Genomic DNA, 21,179 nt, shown 5'->3' on the forward strand with positions numbered 1-21,179 from the left:
TGGAACAATTTGACGTTGACACTTTTCCGGATAACCGAATCAGAATAACCTGGGTCCTGGAAGATTGTTCCTCGTACTTGCTATATATGGATACGGATAACGAATTCCGGATAACTGAGACAAAATTCAATGGTAGCAGGTTCGTTCCCGGTAATGTATTCCGGATATCTGAACTCCGGATAAGCGAGACATGACTGTATATATATATATATATATATATATATATATATATATTGCAGGGAAAAAAGCCATTAAAGAAACAAATAAATGATACTAGACGTGTTTGAAATTAAAACTTACAGATTAACATGGCTTCTATGGCTGCACGCAGAGAAACAGATACTCATGGAACGATGCGGCAGCACCAGAGGACACGTGTTTCGTCGTGTTTGCGGCTCGTCAGCCCTGGGTAGCTGCGCATCTTTCCGAATTGGCAAACCAGGGGTCACTCAGCGAGCGATATACACCTGGGAGGGTGACTCAGCACTCCTCAATGCCACAGTGCAAGCTAGTGAATTACAATGCAGGAAAAAAAGCCATTAAAGAAACAAATAAATGATGCTAGACGTGTTTGAAATTGTATGTATATATATATATATATATATATATATATAGTGGAAAAAAATAGCTATAAATATATATATATATATATATATATAGCACAGCGTTTGCTGTGCATCACTTCATTTTTTCCGTATGCGAACTATGCACCCTCATGTAATGCCCACAAGGGCACTTGAGGTATTATTAATAAATAAATAAATAAATAGATATTCGGAAACCTTGTTATATTTATTTGTGCTATTTCGGATTATATAAACCTCTCTCTCTCTCTCTCAAAGACTCAGCGAGCAAACTGTAAAGGACGTCAGGGAACATTACGTGTCTCCGCAAACATTCGAACGAACGCTCAAAGCTTCATAGTTTCGACTAGTTTCTTTCTTCAGAGTTTCGGCGGTGATGTGCTCTGCCGTCTGTCTCCCAGCAACAGTGCGCCCAGCTTCCTGGCGTGCGCTGTCCGCGTCACGTTAGAAGGCTGCGAGCAACCCTGGTAATAGGTAACCCTGGTAAGAGATAATGCTGCCAGACGCGCAAGAGATCGCGCATATAATGACGTCATGCTTCTCAAAACTAGAAATTAATTTTGTAATACTTCCGCGTTACATAAAGAAACGATATTTTGTGAGAATACTGTGTCAGACACATGGACTGCAATGACACAAAATAATGAATCGATAATTCAGTCAGTCTAATTTGATGTATTATTCCAAGCAAAAAGACAGTTGTGCTGAGAGGGGGCACAACAATTAGCAACACTTCAAAACCTTCAAAAAAAAAGAGCTTACAATAACTGAAAATAGGGAACGCTGTACAGAGTTCATTTCAGCTGTATCGTTAAAAGAGAGCTTCGCTCGCTAATGTCGTCACGTGTTAAAGCTGTACGAGACACATTAAGGGGCACATTTGAGCCAATTTCGAGGTATTTCGAAAGTTTCCTTAGTGGAATTACAGAGAGGCCGCGCGCACGCATTCGAAACCGGAGAAGCAATTTGGAAAATTAGGCGCTTCTTCGAGGTCAATATACGGGAACTCTTCTCGAAGCGTTGCAGCTACGAGATGTGTCTTACGATATATACCAGCCACCTGTATCATCTTTATTTCATGCGGTAGCGTTTTGGCTGTTAGAGGGACACAGCGTCAAGAAAATGAGGCTACCGCGATGCAGGGTTGCCAACAGTTGAGTCACTGGATAGAAAGCCCGCAGAAAAAATATTCCTGAAGGAACTCGGGGTGCGACGGGCTTCATTATGCGATTATCACCCGACCCGAGATAGTATGGACTATAATCCTCTTTATTGACGAGCAGTGCGCTTCACCTGTTATTGGTATTTCCGACCATTATAACTTTCACTTCTGTCTCTACACTCTAAGAAAAAAAGGAGTATTTTTACTCCTTTTGGGGAGTAATTGCATTGCCACAAAAAATAGTCCCTTTCGGGAGTAAATGCACGGGAGTAAATTAATGTCACAGAGCGAAGACCATATTTCACGCGCTGTTGTAAGAGTCCCAGGTACATAATTGGTGCGCATGCATGAAAATACTTTGAAGCAAACCGTCAACCGTGATATATCGAGTGATATAATATCTTGCGCCATACTAGGGCACAATTTGCGAAGAAAGATGCGCTAACTGTTTCTTACTCTGCGTGTGGCTGGAAAATTGCTACGTTGTCTGAGTTATACAGCCTTAGGCCGTTCAAACTGACCAAGGGCACATATTTACGTAGGCTTTTGCATTCAGGAGACCATTCGCGAAGTTTAGTGACAATTTGCAGTCCTGGGGAGTAAATGTCGGGACTAAATGTCGGGTTTGGGGACTAAAATGGGGAGTAATTGCAGACTAGGGGAGTAGAAGCTGCAATTACTCCCCGTTTTACTCCTTTTTTTCTTATAGTGTACATCGCCGAACGTTTTATACATAATATACATGCCTTTCTGCACCGCTTCCGGTTTGTTGCCAAAACGACATCCGGTTTCGCAGCAAACACGCTCTGCGCCAACAACTATGCCGACTGATACAGTTATCGCTTTTGATTTGAGGAAAGAGAGGGCCGTACACGCCTTTTTATGCCAATTCAGATTGCCACAAAGAGGTGTACGCCTCCCATTTTCAACAAATCAGGAAAGTGAAAGATATCATTCTGCATGGTGCCTGGTTCAGAGCGCCTTTAGTCGCGGAAGGACCGGAAGTCTTCGTGGCAACGGAAGTTGTGACTGGGGCTTGCTTATGTTTACCGGAGAATGTCATGTATACTGGAAGGGACACTACACACTCTAAAAAGAGAACTTCACCACATAGCACGGTGAACGCCAACCACTGCACATGCAGAATGATACGCGTTGTCACTCCCGATTTAGGGAAAGTGCCGGGCGTATGCCTTTTTCTTTTTTTTTACTGCATAAGTGTTCCAAAAATGGCGTACGCCTCCCGTCTTTAACCAATCAGGGGGCACACTCTTGGAAATGCACTTCACCGCATAGCACGCTCCTAGCTGACTACACTCTTAAAAATTAACTTCACCACATAGCACGCTCCTAGCCAACCATCATCCCGAATGACAACGTTCTCGCCCCTGATTTGTTGAAAATGGGAGGAGGAGCCTATTTTGTGTCCATTATGCACGGCACAAAATAGGCTCCTCCTCCCGTTTTCAACAAATCTAGGGCGAGAACGTTGTCATTCGGGGTGATGGTTGGCTAGGAGCGTGCTATGTGGTGAAGTTCATTTTTAAGAGTGTACCATCTCGACAGATATGGTTATCTTCCCTGAGTTGTTGAAAACGGGAGGTGTACGTATTTTTTATGACAATTATGAACAGTATAAGTGTCACAAAAAATGGCGTACGCCTCCCGTTTACAACAAATCAGGGGAAGAACGATGCCACTCGGGACGAGGGTTGGCCAGGAGCGTGCTATGCGGTGAAGTTCATTTTTGAGAGTGTAAAGGGCGAACAATACTCCTTCCTTGCGCAATGAAAGAGGCCATTACATTAACAGCAATACAAAAGGAATGAGATTCACTTCATTCGTGATTTATGAGCGAAAGAAACCGTAATTTACGCTCTCCCTCTTCTTCACTCCTCCTCAAGAACAGCAGAAATGTGGAGCTGCTTCATTGGTCTCCTCAAACGGTCTCCCGCGATGATTGGGCGAACCGTTTGAGTATATCAATGAGAGGCTTGCTGCCCTTCTCGAGCAGGAGATAAGAAGACTGGCGCTTTCCTTCGCGCGTAAATCACGAACCAAGCGACGGATTAATTCCGTTCCTTTTGTATTGCTGTTAAGGTAATGACGTCTTTCATTCTGCGGGGAGATATTTTTACACCTTTAGTTGCCCAACTAGACTCTAAAAACTGAACTTCACCGCATAGCTCGCTCAGCACCAGCCATTGCCACGAATGATAGTTTATCGCTTCTGATTCAAAAGAGAGAGTGGGGAGTACGCCATTTTGTGTCAACTCAGATATATGATAATAGACACAAAAATGGTGTACGCCCCCTTCTCTCTTCGAACCAGAAGCAATAACCCTATCGTTCGTATGTGGTTGGCGCACAGCGTGCCATACGGTGAAGTTATGTTTGTAGACTGTGATCGGTTAATAACTGTAGGCGTACGCCCTTTTGTGACATTTATGTAGCTACGTTAGTTGTCACAAAAAGGCGTACGCCCTGCGCTTTCCACAATTAAGAGTGATAACGGTGTCATTCTGTGCAGTGGTTGGCCTTCCCGCGCTATGTGGTGAAGTTCATTCTTAAGAGTGTTAGCACCTACACTCTTAGAAATGAACATCACCACATAGCACGCTCCTAGCCAACCATCATCTCGAATGATATCGTTATCTGCCCTGATTTGTTGAAAACGGGGGCGTACGCCTTTTTTGTGACAATTATGAACAGCATAAGTGTCACAGAAAAGGCGTACGCCTCCCGTTTTCAACAAATCAGGGCAGATAACGATATCATTCGAGATGATGGTTGGCTAGCAGCGTGCTATGCGGTGAAGTTCATTTTTAAGAGTGTACACGCAAAAGTTAGCAAAATAAAAAAAAGATGAAGCACCCGCTATAAGTGCAGTTATCTTCAGCCCTCATTTTCGCCACGTGCGGTTGCAAACGTACCACCGAACAGTAGTACACCCCCCCCCCCCTCCATATTCTACAAACGAAACAAAAGAAAAATAATTTGACCGCATAACATGCCCTGCAGCAACCATTGAGTCGAATGATAGGGTTGTTGCTTCTGATTTGAGGAGATACAGAGCGGGACGTATAGGCCATTTCGTGGCAATCAACATCCAATTGCCACAACAGGAGTGCTCCTCCCATTTACAACAAATCGGGAAAGGGAACAATGAATGAACAACAATTCGGAATGATGACTGGTTAGGAGCGTGCTATGCGGTGAACTTCCGTTCTTCGGCGTGCCCCTTCACCGCCACCACCACCACCACCTGTCCTTAGAGCTCCATAGGTTATGCACAGGGTCTGCGTTCACCGGCTCGCTACTATACGAGATCGGCTGATGCCAGATGCTGTAACTGTGATCAGCCTGGAAGCATCGAACATATCCTGAAATAATGCCGCGCATACAGCACTATATATGTGGGGAAACCTATACCTTGCACACTCCAGCCCTGGCACATTGGCGAACATCCTATAACCGGTTGTTTTGCAGAACGATTTACAAAAAGTCGTAACCTCGTGGGTTTTCTCCAGGAAACGGGCCTTGCGAAATGACCCCTCTAGCGTAAGCTTCTATCCACAGTGCACTTCGGTCACATTGGTTTCACCCATCCTGTACATACCTCACCTTCATTCCTTCGTACACATTCTCTTTTTTCTTTTCGCTATAGTGGTGACGATACCAACTCGCATGCGACCAGCAACGGCTCGACATTATCCCCCCCCCCCGTTCTTAGAGTATAGTTAAACCCAAAGCATCAATCCCTGCCGTAACCTCCAACAACGGAAGACATTCCAAGGGCCTCAATTGCGTTTCTTAAAGGCCGTTGACCTATAAGACATTTTTGACACTGTACACTGGATGGTTATCAGACTGGTTAAGAGACAGTAATGCGCCCTCCCCTCGCTATTTTCTTGGAGCTGTGTACGTAATCTTTCGAAGAACCGAGGGGTTGGGGTTAATGTCGAAAGTGGCACGCTGCTGGTTGGGTACGCTCGAGATTGCGTTAAGTTTTGTGGATCGATCAGCACAAGAGCCGCCGCCGGGGTATGGGACGTCCGCCAACTAGAGGTGTGCGCCGTGAGCATTTTTTTCCGGCGGCGGCGTAGACCACGTTGAAGGACCGGCGGCGGCGGCGTCAGCGGCGCCACGCCGATACTGTCTTATCGGCGTGGGCCCCGTGGGCTGTCAATATGTGTTCTCGGACGGGGACGCACGGACGCCTCAGGGCGGGGGCATTTTCTCCATCATAGATACCGAGACGATAACAGTATTTATTGCACCTTGAGCCAAACAAGTACATCAGCACTGTATAAGCGCGTATTATGAAAGAAAACCAGAACACGCGAAGGAATATTAGGAGAACGCACTTCAGGAAGGTCGTCACCCAAGCACTTCGACAGGGCCCGTTAAGAGCAGGTTTCGCTGGAGAAAACAACATTACTAGACAGTCAGGACGATGAGCCACCCTTTAAATGGTAACCACACGTAACATTTATAGCGAGTGCCGAACGTTCACAGGACGACTACGCGTAAAAGCTTGTTCCAATGATCCAGTGGCCCTTTTTGAGAAATTATAGTAGATATACGTAAATATGCAAACGTAAGCCTTACGTTTGCTTATTTATTATCTAATTTGCCTCTCTTTGTTCGTATTTATGCTGAATGTGTGAGAATCGTTCCTATCCTTGCAGAGGCAGGTCACGTTGCGGATTGATCAATGATATCGACCGCGTCATATTCGGCGCGAATCTATTCTTGCGTATTCCGACACATCCATTGTTTTTCATAAGGGGCACATCACGCAATTGAGTCAACTGCAGTTTTGCGAGTGACACAGTCTCGTTCATCTTCATAAATGCCTGTTATATTCGCCGATGTCGAATGAGCTTGGAGGAATCTGAGTGCGTAAGATGGTCGAAAAGATGGACGTTTTCGCTGCAGTCACTATCATAAATCAGTATCATCGATTGATTGTTAAGTTTCGTGGCTATACACACACGCAGGTTCCCTTGCTTTTGACGCTAAATGTCTAATTACAGTTATACAAAAAGGCAACAACAAATACGCGATGACGATGACATCGGGTGTTTCACCGCTGCGCGGGGTGCAGTACCCCATTAAACGTGATACATCAGATGAAACTGAAGCGAAATAAGTTAAGTACTTCACAGAACAACTCAAGTGTCCTCTGGTGGCTGTGCCATACCGGACAAAAAGGAGAGAGCGAAGAACAAAGTGCAGAGGAAGGAACAGGAAACAGGAAAGGGAGAAAACTGACTGCTGTGTATATGATACACAGTAAATCAACATTTCATTCTGGCGACTACAAATAAGGTGATGATGACGATGGTGAAAGGGGAAAAGGGATAAGTCGTTCCTCTATTCGGTATACTCTACCATATTGCTAGAGGTACTCCTACGAAAATACGCACAATGAAGAACATCACAACAGCAACTATAAATGAATGTTATGATGACATGGAATGCTTCCCCACGGGGGTAAGAACCCTGCCCCACTTCCGATGGGTAATGTGAGATGGTGAATTACAGTGGAGCACAAACGGATGACAGGACATCACAGAGGGGATCGTAGCCCCATATTGTTCAGAAAAGTAAGCAATCCTTTTAGGGCATGTGCGTCGATGAGCTGGAGTTGACAACGAGCTAATCAACTTTGTCATATTCCGAGGTCGAGAGTAGCGGATTTAAAGACACTGGTAGTGTAGTCCTGACACGTTGGTAGAGCGGACAACAAAGAAGAGCGTGCTCCATACTTTCCTTGTGATCACAGTGCTTGGACCACGGAGATTTGGAGAGTCAACTTGTCGCAAGCAACGCAGCATTGCAAATTTCAGAACGTCATCAAGACCACCTATACGAACCCCCACCGGATGCCAGCGCTGAAGACGTATACTGCTTCCCTCCGAGGACTCGCTAGGCGGACATCCGACGACATGGCGTTTCACAGCGCCGCTCCCGCCTCACACGAGTCGAAGCACACCAGTGCGCCACGCGGCATCACATTTCGCCGTGGCCCTCCACATCCTTGGGCATCCGCCAGCGGCACCGTTCCCGAATCACGCCCCCCATACCGCGGTACGTCATCGTCGATTGCGCGGCAACACCCGCATCTCAAACCTTAGCCCTATACGGGTACACATCAGGCACTACCTTCCGACCTGCCCTTCCCGATCGGTCCTCGGCTTCTGTTTCTTATACGCACACAACCAACCAAACTCTGGCGTACCAGTTGTACCAGGACCACTGTTCCACCGGGGAGGTCACAGTGAGCTCTTTTCCCGCCCTCCACCTGCTCGGCAACCGTCCTCCCCGGCACTTATCGGGCAAAAACCTTCGCTCGACGCTCATGTTCCCGTACCGGTTGCTGTCTTCCACTCACCCTGGAGTTCACGCTCCTTCAGTTCTTCACTGGGACCTGTGCGGCCCATATCGCACCTGCGGTGGTGATGGTGGTTGTGACGTGACCGCGGCTTTCCGTTGTTCCCCTCACTCGTGTGGGCGCACTCGCACTTGCAACAGCCATCATGGTGGTGCACCCAGTGCCATAACCAGATCCTGGCCCTCATCCAAGTGTCGTCTTCCGCTTGTCTGTGGTATCGGCATGAAAAATAACTTTCTGTGCGGAATTGAATACGCATGATGAGTGGACGACGGCTGTATACGCGGGCGAAGTATAGCCTCACTTTAACGTTCCACCCAGATTGAAGGTTCTCTTGCTTCCGGCAGAACATGCCATGTCCAGGCCATTCATGGAACCCCAAGGCAGTGACGAAGGCTACAAGGAAGGCTATGCAGCAGAGTGGTTGAGGAATGCCCCACATAATAACTTCGTGGTCCTGACACCCGAGGGGATATTCGCCATGACGTTGCCTGTGAACGGAAGCTCAACACACTTCTCTGGTCGAGAGATCTATCCGAATTTGGGTAGGGTACGGGTAGGGTATTTATGTGTGTGTGTATGTGTGTGTTGCTATCCATATTGTCCGTTGCAAGCGGCCCCGGATAGCAGATCACCTCGTCGATGGGTCTCGTCCTGTCCACTTCGTGTGTCGTCTGCGCCTTCACCCCAAATTCAGGGTCATGTCTTCTGCAAGTAGCATACACCAGCTAGCTTGCGTTCTACTGCTATATGTTCTAGGGAACCTTTTCGAATTTAAACAGTAGACTGCCGTTGTAGGAAACATTGAGGCGCAGTCTACAAGGTATAGATGATAGATGCAAGTGGCCAAGGTGGCATTCGAAATTTGAGCTCAGGGTCAACTCTGTAAAAGGCATTGTGTGTGAGGCATGTGGAATGGTTCTGCGCCAGTGGTCATAACATACACTTTTCACAAGGGCGCCAATGGTTCTCTTTGCGTCGCCTTTAGTAAAGTATGCGTAGCATGTCCGGACCCCGATCCCCATGTGAGGTCGTGTTGTGGCTGCGTCCGTTGCCTCCTTTCCAGGTGCACCGCAGTGGGCAGGGACCCACAGTAGCTGGATGTCATGGCCCAGTGCGACTGGTGAAGTACACACATAAGACGTCGTGCACCTCTGGAGCCAGTGAGCCTATTCTTGTAATCTTATCCAATGCTTGTAACGCGCACTTTTGGAGTTGTTATAAATCGACCAGAACGCTTGAGATGAGAAGGACGCAACGAGTGTAAGGGCCAGGGGTTTGGCTTGTAACTCGGGCGCAGCTCCTGACGTGAGGTGTGATAGACGTACACTTTTCTCCAACGACAGCTCAGGAACTACGTACGCGAAGGCGGATCCAGAGTGTGTACATGACGCAGCAGAGAATAGCTTTAGGCATCTCATTAGGTGTAAAGTGCGTTTCTACTGTTTCTTTTGCATTTCCACGCCCAAACTATGCACTAGACCACGCTAACAACACAGCAGTGGGTTTGAACTTTGGTACTATACCGAACTCTGCCACTGCGCCTCTCTACGACCGCGCTAAATAATGACTGTGCGGTTTTCGTGATTTGGTATACTTGCTTTCGTCTCTGCGTGTGACGTTTGTACGTGGGGCAAAAGTAAACACGTATGGACGCATGCGAAGACAGTAATCCTGAATTTCGAGACCAACCCAAACCTATAGTGGGACAAACATCTTGCGCAGAGCGAGCCAGAGTTTAATTACGCACCTTAACAATTTCATAACATAGCGTCTTGCGGTAACATCTTATATTCACAAGTGTAAGTTCCGATCATGAATACAGAGTGCATATCTGGATTATATACAAGTAGGCTTACCGGTTTCTGGTGTTTATAGTTATCCAGCACTTCGGTGTGAAAAATCGTGGGGGTTTGACTCATCACGAAACGACAGCGTACGTATTTCTTTTTCTTTTTTAATTATCTCATTTCCCCTGTCCACTGCCAAGCAGCTCTACAACAAGAATCGTTGGGAAATTACATAAATTAACTTGAAGTGCTCATTCTGGTAATTAGCGGTGCACAATTATTTTCACCGAGGACATAAAAATTACGGCGTGCGTTTATCGGTGTTTTTTCCGTAATTTACCGAAAACCGGAAACCCTAGGCGCAGGTGAGAATATTTTCTGTTCATACCGAGGAAAAAACATGAAATAATAAGGCACGGTTTAGTCACGAAGGTTGTCGGGCGATTATTTGGCTTTCTCCCTACGGTAGCACATTATATCTGTTTGTTTGATTTATTCCGTGCTAGCGCCGCGAAGCAACTGGGGCTCATGAGCGGCAGCACAGTATGCAAACCTAAGGTGAGTGTTTCACTTTCCTTGTCGTACATCGTGGTTGTACATCGAAGCAAACAATGGAAATGCTGGTTCCCAGTTGCTGATGTTCTCTATTTCAGGATTCTGAATGCAGATTACGAAATAGATGCATCGCTGAAACCACAACCAGGGCTACAATACAACCTTCCAAACTTACATACCTCGATCAACCTTACATCTGCTATAAAGCAGACTCTTTCAATAAACTTGCCCTATTGTGGCACAATGTAGGTATAGTTCCGCTAGGACAGGGGCGGATCCAGACCCTACCGTTCGAGGGGAGGTTTCTTTGTCTAAGCCGGGAACGGGAGAGGGGAGAGGGGGAAAACGCATATGTAACCTAGCGTTTTGGGGGCCATCGCCCCCACCCCCTGGATCCGCCACTGGCCTAGGAAGAGGAATGGGGCTGTTGGACTGTTTATTCACCAAGCAATGTAAATTGCCATGGGCGTCAAATCATGGTTTACATTGCAGAATGCTCTCGCCTCCTATCTACGGAGACTATAGAACTACGACCTAGCTGTAACCTGTTACTAGACTCTTCACCGAGACATACTTCGTCCAAATACAAAGCCCGGGAAAGACACTAAGAAAGCCCAGCCTGTCTGTGCCGGGATGCTAACCCTTACGTGTCGCATCCCAGTCTTGTCGCAGGGGGAGCTGCTGCTTCTGTGCTTCGTGGTCAGTGGCAGAACGAAAAGTTTTCGAAAGCTGGGTGCCATATTGGCTGCCGGAGACCTCAATGCACATGTGAGCAGACTGCGACGAAAGTAGAGCGCCGTGGGTAAGGTGTGGCAGAAACGACGTCAATGCCAGAATATTGGCAGGAATGCAGGAGGCATTCGAAGAGCATTACAACATGCCCACTTAATCCTCTTCGGGAAACGTGTAACAGAACTGTTTCCGAGACCAAGAATCTGTAGGTCCTGATGTAGTTCGATATTTCATTCCGTTAACCGCACCAATGTAGTCTACCAGCCCCATTGTGTACACAGCCGGAGCTTGGGCAGCAACACCAACCAAGGACACCGCAGTTTGTCCAAGCTAAGGCCATGCTCTCCGCTTGGATCTTATCCACCAGCTGTCCTGTGTCTATGTCATCCTCTCCAATCTGTCAGCTTTCGGCAGACTGCTGGTAGCGTGACTGAAAGTCCAGAGGAGGTACTCAATGGTTAAAGAATTATTGCGCAAGCTTCGTTGCGGGTAGCTAGATGGCGTTGCCAAGTGTTTATGGTCACGGCCAGGATTGTAGCCAGAAAAATAATAAGGGGGGGGGGGATTCTATGGGGACTTTACACGGGGAGAATTTCCGCCTTGTTTCTCTCTCCCAAATGCACTACCACCGGTACGATTTCCGGGGGGGGGGGGTGAACCCACTAAACCACCCCCAGGCTATACGCCCCTGGCCACGGCGCCTCGATCACTGCTGTCCTCAGCGATCGAATGGCTATGTACCGGCACACCACGGCTGCATCGTGTCTGTAACGCGATTGGTTTCAAGCTTCGTGTATCAGTGAATGTGCGTCACGAATTATGACTTTACGAGTTCTACAACTGCAAACGTTAATTTAACTGTGCTGCTCAAACATGGAAGAAAGGAATCGCCGTCTTTTGGAAATGACACGTTTTCCAACAGCATTTCCACAACACCTTACAAAATCAGGTTCCACTTTGCAGTACGACAATCAGAACGGGTCGCACTTATTCAGTGTATGCATATTCGTAGTTACGTACGTGATGGTTTGATACTGTTTCGCCTAATTTTGCTAATTTTGTCCTCTGCACGCCGTTTTTAGAAGTATATGAAGGCACTTACTTCGTTCGTATTCATGACGTGAACAATGACACGAATATATAAGCAATGAAACATCCATCTTACACTTGTCCTTGTACGCAGACGATCCATTGTTGACCAGGTGGAACAGTTGCCTCGGAGAATCACCACAGACATCCTTGCCTGAAAGGATTACGAGGTTTAATTGAGTGACACAACCATCAACGGATCAACTGCCTTATTGCGTATGCATGAGTTAGATTCATGTGCGACGGAACATCAGAGCAGTGTTCAGACAATGCAGTTTAGTTGCAAGGGCACACTGCGTATGCAGGCTGTCTGGATTGAATTGATTTGCATGTATGAGTATACAGGGTGTTTGCTGTAACGTGTCCAGAAATTTTATTTAAAGCGAGGGATAAAAGAGAAACGAGCGCTACTTTTCAGCTACTTGACTAAGAAACAGGTGCTACTGGTGAAGCAGTATACCTGTTTCTTACTCAAGTAGCAGAAAAGTACCACTTGCTTTTCTTTTATCGCTCGCTTTAAATATAATTTCTGGACACGTTAGAGCAAACACTCTGTATATGTTATAGGCAACACGCAAAACAAGACATTTCGTTAGATGACTAAATTATTCTAGGCTCAGGCATTTAGCAAAGTGCCCAAAAAAGCCAGACAGCCGCACTAACGTAACCTAACCTATGTCACTAAGATAACCTAAGACATCATAAACTAGATTAGTTTAGTATTAGGTTAAGCTAAGTTGGTGCGGCTGTGGCAGCTTCCATCGTCCACCAACTTCCTTTTGAAAAGGATTTGGGGAGGCGAGGCAAGCTGCCACAGCCGCACCAACCTAACCGAACCTATCACTAAACTAACCTAGGACGTCATAGACTTGGCTAGTTTAGTGCGGCTGTCGCAACTTGCCTCGCCTCCCCAAATCCGTTTCGATAATGAGCCGAGTTGCGGAATGGTGACGCCTACAAAACAATGCCGATCACCGATCATTGCCGATCAACCACCGATCCATTGCCGGCTTGGCAATGGATCGGTGGCCATCCAGAACTGTCATTTCGCTCCTGCATCTCGTTGTTAAAGTGGTGAGTAAAAGCTGGACCACGTTAAAATTTCCTTGAGTTCGAGGGAAGATACAGGACGAGAAGAACACACGGTAGACTGTGAGCCTGTCGTGCGTTCTTCTCGTCCTGTACTCTTCCTCAAACTCGAGGAAATCTTAAGGTCATCCAGCCAACACCAGCTATCCTGCTTGCTCATGTTATGTTCATCGAGTAAAAGTGCGCGCACACACATACTCAGGGTGATGATGAGATTCTACGACCGCCATGACGAGTAAAGTCTTTGTCACTTCATTCCAATAACATGCACGTCGTAATTGTGCTATATGGTCGCTCTCATACTTTATTATAGCTGTCAACTTCCGTTTCTGCTTCTCGTTCTTTTTTTTTTTTTCCTTTTTGCACATATCACTGGTTAGAAAGCATGTCTATATCATCCGTTCCCTTGCATTCTGCTCCTTGTCCATAGCACTCCCGAAGCACTTTGCAACACGCCGGACGCGAACGGGCATTTAACGAGATGACTTGCTTTTATGAGCATTTTCCTAAATGTCTGGAACAGTTTAGTCATTTAAATAAAATGCCTGGTTTCGCGTTCTGCCCGTATCATATACACGCGGGGGAAGCCCCACGTTACTGCATGTGACTTTGTCACGTTGTTATAGCATTGTTATGTGACTTTGTCATGTCCTCTGTGTTTTCTTCCTTACCGTTGTTATAGTGTTTCAGTTTTCGTTCTTTCTTTCCTGTTTTCTTTCTTCTTTGCCGTTTCTGTTTCTTTTTTTTTCTTCTTTTTATTTGGAATAGCGAGCCGGCTCTTTGCCTGGCTGACCTTTCCTTTTCGTTTTTCTTAAATAAACATATCCCTCCCCCCCCCCCCCCCACGTTACTTGAAAGAAGCTTTAAAAAAGAGAGAAACTGGTACACCGCACGCCAAGGAAACAAGCTGTAAACTTTTAACAGTATACACATGCAGTCTCACACAAGCCAAGAGATTGCTCGTTTGTGCCGAATTACTTAACTGAAACTGATTAGAGATATACTGCATATTGCCACGTGCCTGCGATGCCGCCACTCTCTCATATAGCGTGCTGTGAACGAATGGAGTCCGCTCCTTCATTCCACTTGCACAGGGCCGCCCATAGTCACGTTAGGAGAGGACTCCGTTCATGTTGGAGCCGGTTTACACTAGGGTTAAGAATCATAATGATTCTAAATTGATTTCTTATGGTAATAGAGGAATGAGCTGACTTGCACCAGACAACTGTCAACAATATGCAGTCGTCAGTCTCGCTGTGATGTGCTGTCAGTCGCGTGCCATTTACCAGTTTATTCCTCTTTTTTTTACAGCTTGGTTCAAGTTAGGTGGGACACCTCGCATATGCGTGTTTGTAGATTTGATGTGCGCGAAGATATCCCAAAAGCCGGGTATCATAGTAACAACGAAGGGGAAGCAACACCGACTTAACATAATATGAGAAACTGGGCCTTCCGGAGTTGTGTCAAAGAAGAAACCTTTTCGATTCTTCCTCTACCACGAATTCTTCCACACAACTTCATTACAGCAATTGTACATCACTAGGGCTAGTTTCATATCTTAACGCATCCCCCGACCACACCTTCAAAGTGTCACGTAGCGTTTGTCGCTCAGAGTTCTTTAGAAAATCGTTTTTCTTTTTCTAATTAATTTCGTGTTAGCGCCGCGAAGCAACTGTGGCTATGAACGGCGTACAGACGTGGACATATGGAGAGAGGACAGTAGGAAGAAGTGGGGGAAAGGGGGTTAGCATGCGTCCTGGGTCGACTTCAGGAGGAACTGTGCCGACATTCGTCTGGAAAGTCTTCGGAAAACCCAGGGAAAACCTCGAAGGGCACAGCCGGTGACAGGATTCGAACCCGTGTCACCTTCCAGTCTCGGCGTGGAAAGCAATCATCCTAACCACTACGCCCACGGGAGCTGGTGTCATTTTTCTCATCAGCCGAAGTCGAGTGCAACGCCCTACCCCAGTCCATAGTGGATATTGTTGACCCCATTGTCTTTCGGAAACATTTATTTTGCTAGTAGCCAACTACCTTTCTGTGCCATCGTCATGTTTTCTTGTATGTTTCTCCATGTTTGTTGTATGTTTTCTTGTATGTTTACTCGTATGAAGCGAGTATTAGTAGTATTTATTCAGTGTTCTTAGTAATGCGTTAACACTTACTGTATCGCGTTTTTGTGTTTTAATAATGTTGTAATTTGTGTTCTTAATGATGTATTTGCACTGTATTGTGTTTCAATTTTGTATTACCCATGTAATGACCATCACGGTCCTTTGGGTTTTTTAATAATAAATAAAGAACGTTCCTGGAATACTGGCATGTACAAAGAGAGCCCATGGCTTGCAATGGCAACCGGGGCCCTCTTTACGAAGTATACAGGGACTAAACCCGTTTTCTGCAACGCTCGTTCGCTTCCTTCCCGCATGGGAGACCAGACGTCTAGTAAATTGTTTCTCATCTTATGTTAAGTCGGTGTTGTTTACTCTTTGTTGTTAGATAGATATGTGGAAATTACGCTAGACCATGTGCTTCCAAAAAGGAAAAAAAAAAGGGGAGTCTGCAACAAACACATCAAGATGAGCCCATAACGTAGCTAACGCATATGTATAAAAATATAGAAGCACACCCAGGTATGATATAACAACGGATATTAAAAACACCAAAACTGAACGATGCAAGTCGTCCAGGATTACTCCCAACGGATGTGACGGTGATACGTAGAACAGCCGGTCTGCTAATAACGATACGGTGCTAACGAATGTTCAATGCAGAGAGTTCGAACCACGTTTGACTCGTGCTTCTCTTGTGCTTTCTTCCTTGTGCATAAACATAGGGATCAGGTAAGGAGACCGCTTCACTAAAATGGGATTGGAAGCACACACACACAAAGAGAGAGAGAAGAAGGAGAAGAGGAAGCAGAAACGGAGGTTTGTTTGTTTGTAAGAAAAAAAAAGGAGGAGAAATTGAACTCGACTACTACTTCACTACTTTACAAGTTCGATGCCCCTGGCGATGAAACTCCCCATTCATCATCTCACAATAAAGTTGCTGTCACATGTTCACTATTCAGAAGTCCACTATTCACATGTTCACTATAGAAGTCCACTATTCACATGTTCACTATAGAAGTCCACTATTCACGATTATCCCAAGATCATGCAAAGAGAAGCCTAGAAGGATGTATCCATCCCACAGCTCTGAACAGATTTCACACGGTTGAAGTGACGTTTCCTATACGATGATCATGTCGGTGGTTGGCTCCGACTGAGTAGTGCGAACTGCCGGTCTATCTCCTTGCCAAACCATGATTCGCGAGACACTGGTAAGTGTAAGCGGGCATATTTTAGGGACAGCAACGTGTTCGCCCTCTATCGCTGCTGTCGCGATCAAAATACTATCGCCCCAGCGGAGAAACAAGCAATAAATCATTGAGTAAGGGAAAAACGAATGTGAATATCCGTATTTACTTTGCGGCCATTTGGAATCACATAAATGTCTCGTTGCACACAAAAAAGTTCAATAGTGGGCGGCTTCGCGGCAAAATACGCGAAGCTCCGTTCCTCAATCAACACAAATATTCATCGTTTTCATAAAGAGGAACCGAATGAAGCACGATTACTGATAGTTTCGACCTAGATTGACTCTCTTCCACTGATTCTTCTCAGAAGATCTGATTAGTGGACAACATTCACTCTTGGACCCCTCCGAGACAAAGGCGAACGTTTACGCAACAGACTATAGGATTTCATTGGCGGCCATCCCAGCATCGAAGGTCAAAGCCCCGTCGAATGGCGTTTGTAAAACAAATACGTGTATGCGGGGCGCTCTATAATCTCAGGTTTCGGCGCACTCATGTATTCAGCCCGTAACAAGCTCGTCGGACGTGTTTGCTCGGCCCGGCTGTGTGTTCATAGGGGCCAATTAGGTGGTTGGATGCAGCGCCTATTCGTGCCTTTCTTACACCCCCCATCCCCCATCCTGTTCACCCAACAGTTCAACTTAGGCGCCCACACATACACGTTATGCTCCTGCGATTGATACATTTGAGTGCAACATTACTCCTTGGTCGGTACCATTTTATGGACAGTTCGAAAAAAAAAATAGCGACGACAATTCTGTTGTCCATAAATGATGGTGCTCCTGCGGTATAATCACACCACCATGATGATGACGTTGATTATGGTAGTAGAACAACACATAACGCACGAGATAGTAATTGAATCATTCGTGTGTTTTGAATAAAAAAAACAGCACAGGACGCGAGCAAACACCGCGCGAGGAGCACGCGCGCCCTCCCGATTGGATGATGCCAGAAGATGTGAGTATTTTGCGTAGTATGGAAGGGGGGAAAATCATGAACTTTCGGTGGAGCTATTCTCGCACTGCTGTGGTGACTCCAGGTTTTTGTGCTGTGCCGAGTTAACGTGCCTCTACTATGTGCATAATCAGTCTAACTATGGCGGCCTCTGTGTTTTAGTCAAGTACTTCCAGGTCCAGGAGACCCTAGGCTATGCTTTCTTCCGGATACCTGTCCTGAGAGCCGCTCGTATAGTCTCTCGCCGTTAGGCATAGGAGAGTTGACGCCTATATCGCCGTCATTATAGCCACATCTGAACATAAACCATGGGCGCCAGTATAACCAGACAGCACATCCGGGCACCGCGGCTGTGCTGTCTGGATACGTTCCCTAGGTTCTCTTGAGACTCTTTAAGACAAGCGTCGGCATAGTTCCCTGTGAAGTCGGCCCACGACGCGCGATCCCCCGCTGCGATAGTCATGACGTTAACATTGCACCTGAGCATGGACGCCGACTACAGCCAGCATAGTTCCATCACCATCACCACCATTCATACCGCCAGTATATAATACCCCGAAGCAGGTATAACTATGAGGATACATGTACTAAACTAAACGTTACAAAGGATTCTATTGCATTCGTGGTGGGGAAGCTAGGTTCCGTTATGCATGCGAACGGTGCATACATCTCATTGTACATGTAGACGATACGCATGGAAAAATAAAAAGAAGAAGGGAATGGAGAAGACGAACTAGTGCTACTCCACGAACCTCTCATAATACCTAGAAACCAAGGAGTATCTCAACAACTGATGTCTCAAGATACTCTACTCAAGATACTCAAGGGATATCTCAACAACTGAGCCGCTATGATAAGTACGGCAGCCCTAACGTATTACGAACGGAATCTCCTACGAGATATACCTGCGCCGTTCTCACTCGATGCAATAGAAAGGAGGTCTACACGGTATAATACACCATCCTTATAGAGAAGAAGAAGCAAGCTAAGCTCACTCGGGGAGAGCAGACAAGGCACTTCACACATGGAGCATTAGGAGAAAAGCACGACCCGGATTGGAATGGATGCTGAGGTAGCGGTGAAAGGCCGTGACTACACTACATAGAAACAAAAGCTGATCACATAAACGACGCGACTACAGTCATTCCCAGTCCGCCAATCACTTCCGTGCTGGATCCTGTTGTTTCTTATAGCGCAATCGGGAATTATTTTTAAAGGGCGAAACGAAACGTATGCTGCGTTCAAATGCTCTAAAGATGGCGGTAAGGATATTACCGTCAATGTTATCACTGTCCAGACCGGAATCCGCGAGGTTTGCTGGTAGAAGACGTGACTGAGCCGTACGTGATTCCGAGCTACGGAGACGGAGCGCATGCGCATTTAATGCATCAGATATGGCCCGCGATGCTAGACTGTGGCATACGGGCGTATCGATCGCAGTTCGAGGTGGCTGTTCCGGTTCCACGGAAAATGATTTTCACCGTTCGCGATGCACAGTTGGAAAAATTACGTTCGCAGAAGTATATATATGCCGAAGCTTTTAGACAAAGCGGGCTGGATATATGTGAAAATAAGATCAAACCCCACCTATTTCGTCTTATACGTTACTTTCACTTACTTATTATTGTATCGCTGAGAAAATGATTTATACACCGGTGCAGATCTTGTTTTGACTGAGACCATTGCGGAAGGCTATTCAGGAAGAAAAAATAATCCCCTGTATAACAAAGGGGTTACAAGTACTACTGTTCTCGAGGACGAGGCTGGAAAGGTTGGGATGGGTTTACGGATCTATATGTGCGCACAGGAACAAAAGTTAACAACACCAACGACGTTATTTTGATGATGACGATGATGATTGGGATGTTTCTACGCAGCAGGCAATGCCGTGCCCTATTGCGAGAGATAATTTTGTGACAATATAACGATTAGGTTTACATTGAGAACCGAAGTCCTACCAAGGCAAAAGGCACCTGCTGTAAATAGATTTTCGCGAAACAAACAAAGGGTGAAGACAACAGCAACTGAACAAACATGGTGGCGGATATAGCATACCCTTCTTTGACCATATTATGTTCTGCCACATCGAGTGTGCTAATGCAGCTAAAGATTGCGTGAACCATCATTACGTATCTGTACTTCTGGAATAAATGACGGCAAACTGCAATTTAGCAATTTTCTGTAATCTGTTGGCAGCAAAGCAGCTTGCGTGTGCGTATGCTATAGGGTACTGCTCCCAAGCGGTGAAGCACCCGATGTCATAGTGATCATTTATCGGTCCTTGTTGTTGCGCATGTGCCTATGTTGCGTAGGTATCATCATCAAACCATGCTCTTGAAAAAGGCCAATATGTCTATGCGGAACATAGGACACCAAAAGGTTCATTTTCAGTATAAATAACTTACGTCGAATTCGGGAGGTCATTTCGTGGCAACGCGATCTAGCACTAGGAAATTGCTAGGTCGGCGCCCGAGGTGGATCACGTGACCGTTGCCACCCGAACGTGAGTGCCAGGAATAGCGGTTTTAGTCACTTGGATCACGCTAGGGGGATCGCAGTCGCTCGTCTTCGGGTTCCGTCTTCTGCTATACCACGTGAACTTCGACGTGCGGGCCAATGAGGGCACTCACCACCGTTGCAGTGCGGACATGACGACACCGGATATAGTGGGGCAACCTGCTGCGCGGTCGGTTGCAGACCAGGCGAAAAAAGTGCAGCTGGCAAATTCTGGCCGCTCAGAAAGCGCCACGTGAATATGCGAGATTGCTTCGCTTTGACCAACCGAACATCGATGCTCGGGATCTGGCAAAAAAAAGTTGCCACGAAATGACCACCCCAATTCGCCATTATATATAGGGTGTGTGCAGAAAAACATTGCTCGCATTTGCACGCGTAACTCATTGCCCACTTATCGGGCGACTCTCCGGTGGCGCACAAAGACAATTTATGCGTGCTGAACGAAGAGAAAGCTCGTGGAAATATAAACTCTGCGTAAAAGTGACCGAACTTTGGCTTCCGTGCAAAAGAATAGGCTATGCCGATCCCAACATGGAGACTGCCGGACAGTTGTGTACAAGTGCCGCTAGAGGCGCCAGTGCAGAGATGACTAATGCTTATTTCTGCTATTTCGATGTCTGTACCGGTAGCGCCTCTAGCGGGGCTTGCACACAGGTCTCCGGAAGCCAGTTTCCAAAACATGGTGCCGTGCTGTTACACGTAAGGCTTGTCTGCCTTTTCGACCACCTCGGGTTCTTTTAACGGGCGCCGGAACTCTCCGACACACGGTGCTGGTAGCAATGTTTACCTCCCCCACATTGCTACCGTCCTCGGCCCGGATCGAACCCGGGATCTTGAGCTCAGCAAGGCAACACGTTACCGACTGAACTAGCCGAAGACTGTAAGCGGCTTTCGAGCGCACGGACTACTTTAAATATAACGATAACGCTCGCCACGTGAAAGT

General features: G+C 46.5%; 1 protein-coding gene across 1 annotated transcript in view; it reads right to left on the bottom strand.

Annotated features, from left to right (window-relative positions):
- LOC135392852 (homeobox protein unc-4 homolog) overlaps positions 1–21,179 on the bottom strand; it is a 164,276-nt gene that overhangs the window by 118,451 nt on the left and 24,646 nt on the right. The window contains exon 2 of the mRNA XM_064623541.1: positions 12,389–12,466. Within this exon, the coding sequence (XP_064479611.1) occupies positions 12,389–12,466 (78 nt within the window). The remainder of the gene's footprint in view (positions 1–12,388; positions 12,467–21,179) is intronic.

The sequence above is a fragment of the Ornithodoros turicata genome, chromosome 4 (genome assembly GCF_037126465.1).
Source record: "Ornithodoros turicata isolate Travis chromosome 4, ASM3712646v1, whole genome shotgun sequence".
In the NCBI taxonomy this organism is placed as follows: Eukaryota; Metazoa; Arthropoda; class Arachnida; order Ixodida; family Argasidae; genus Ornithodoros; species Ornithodoros turicata.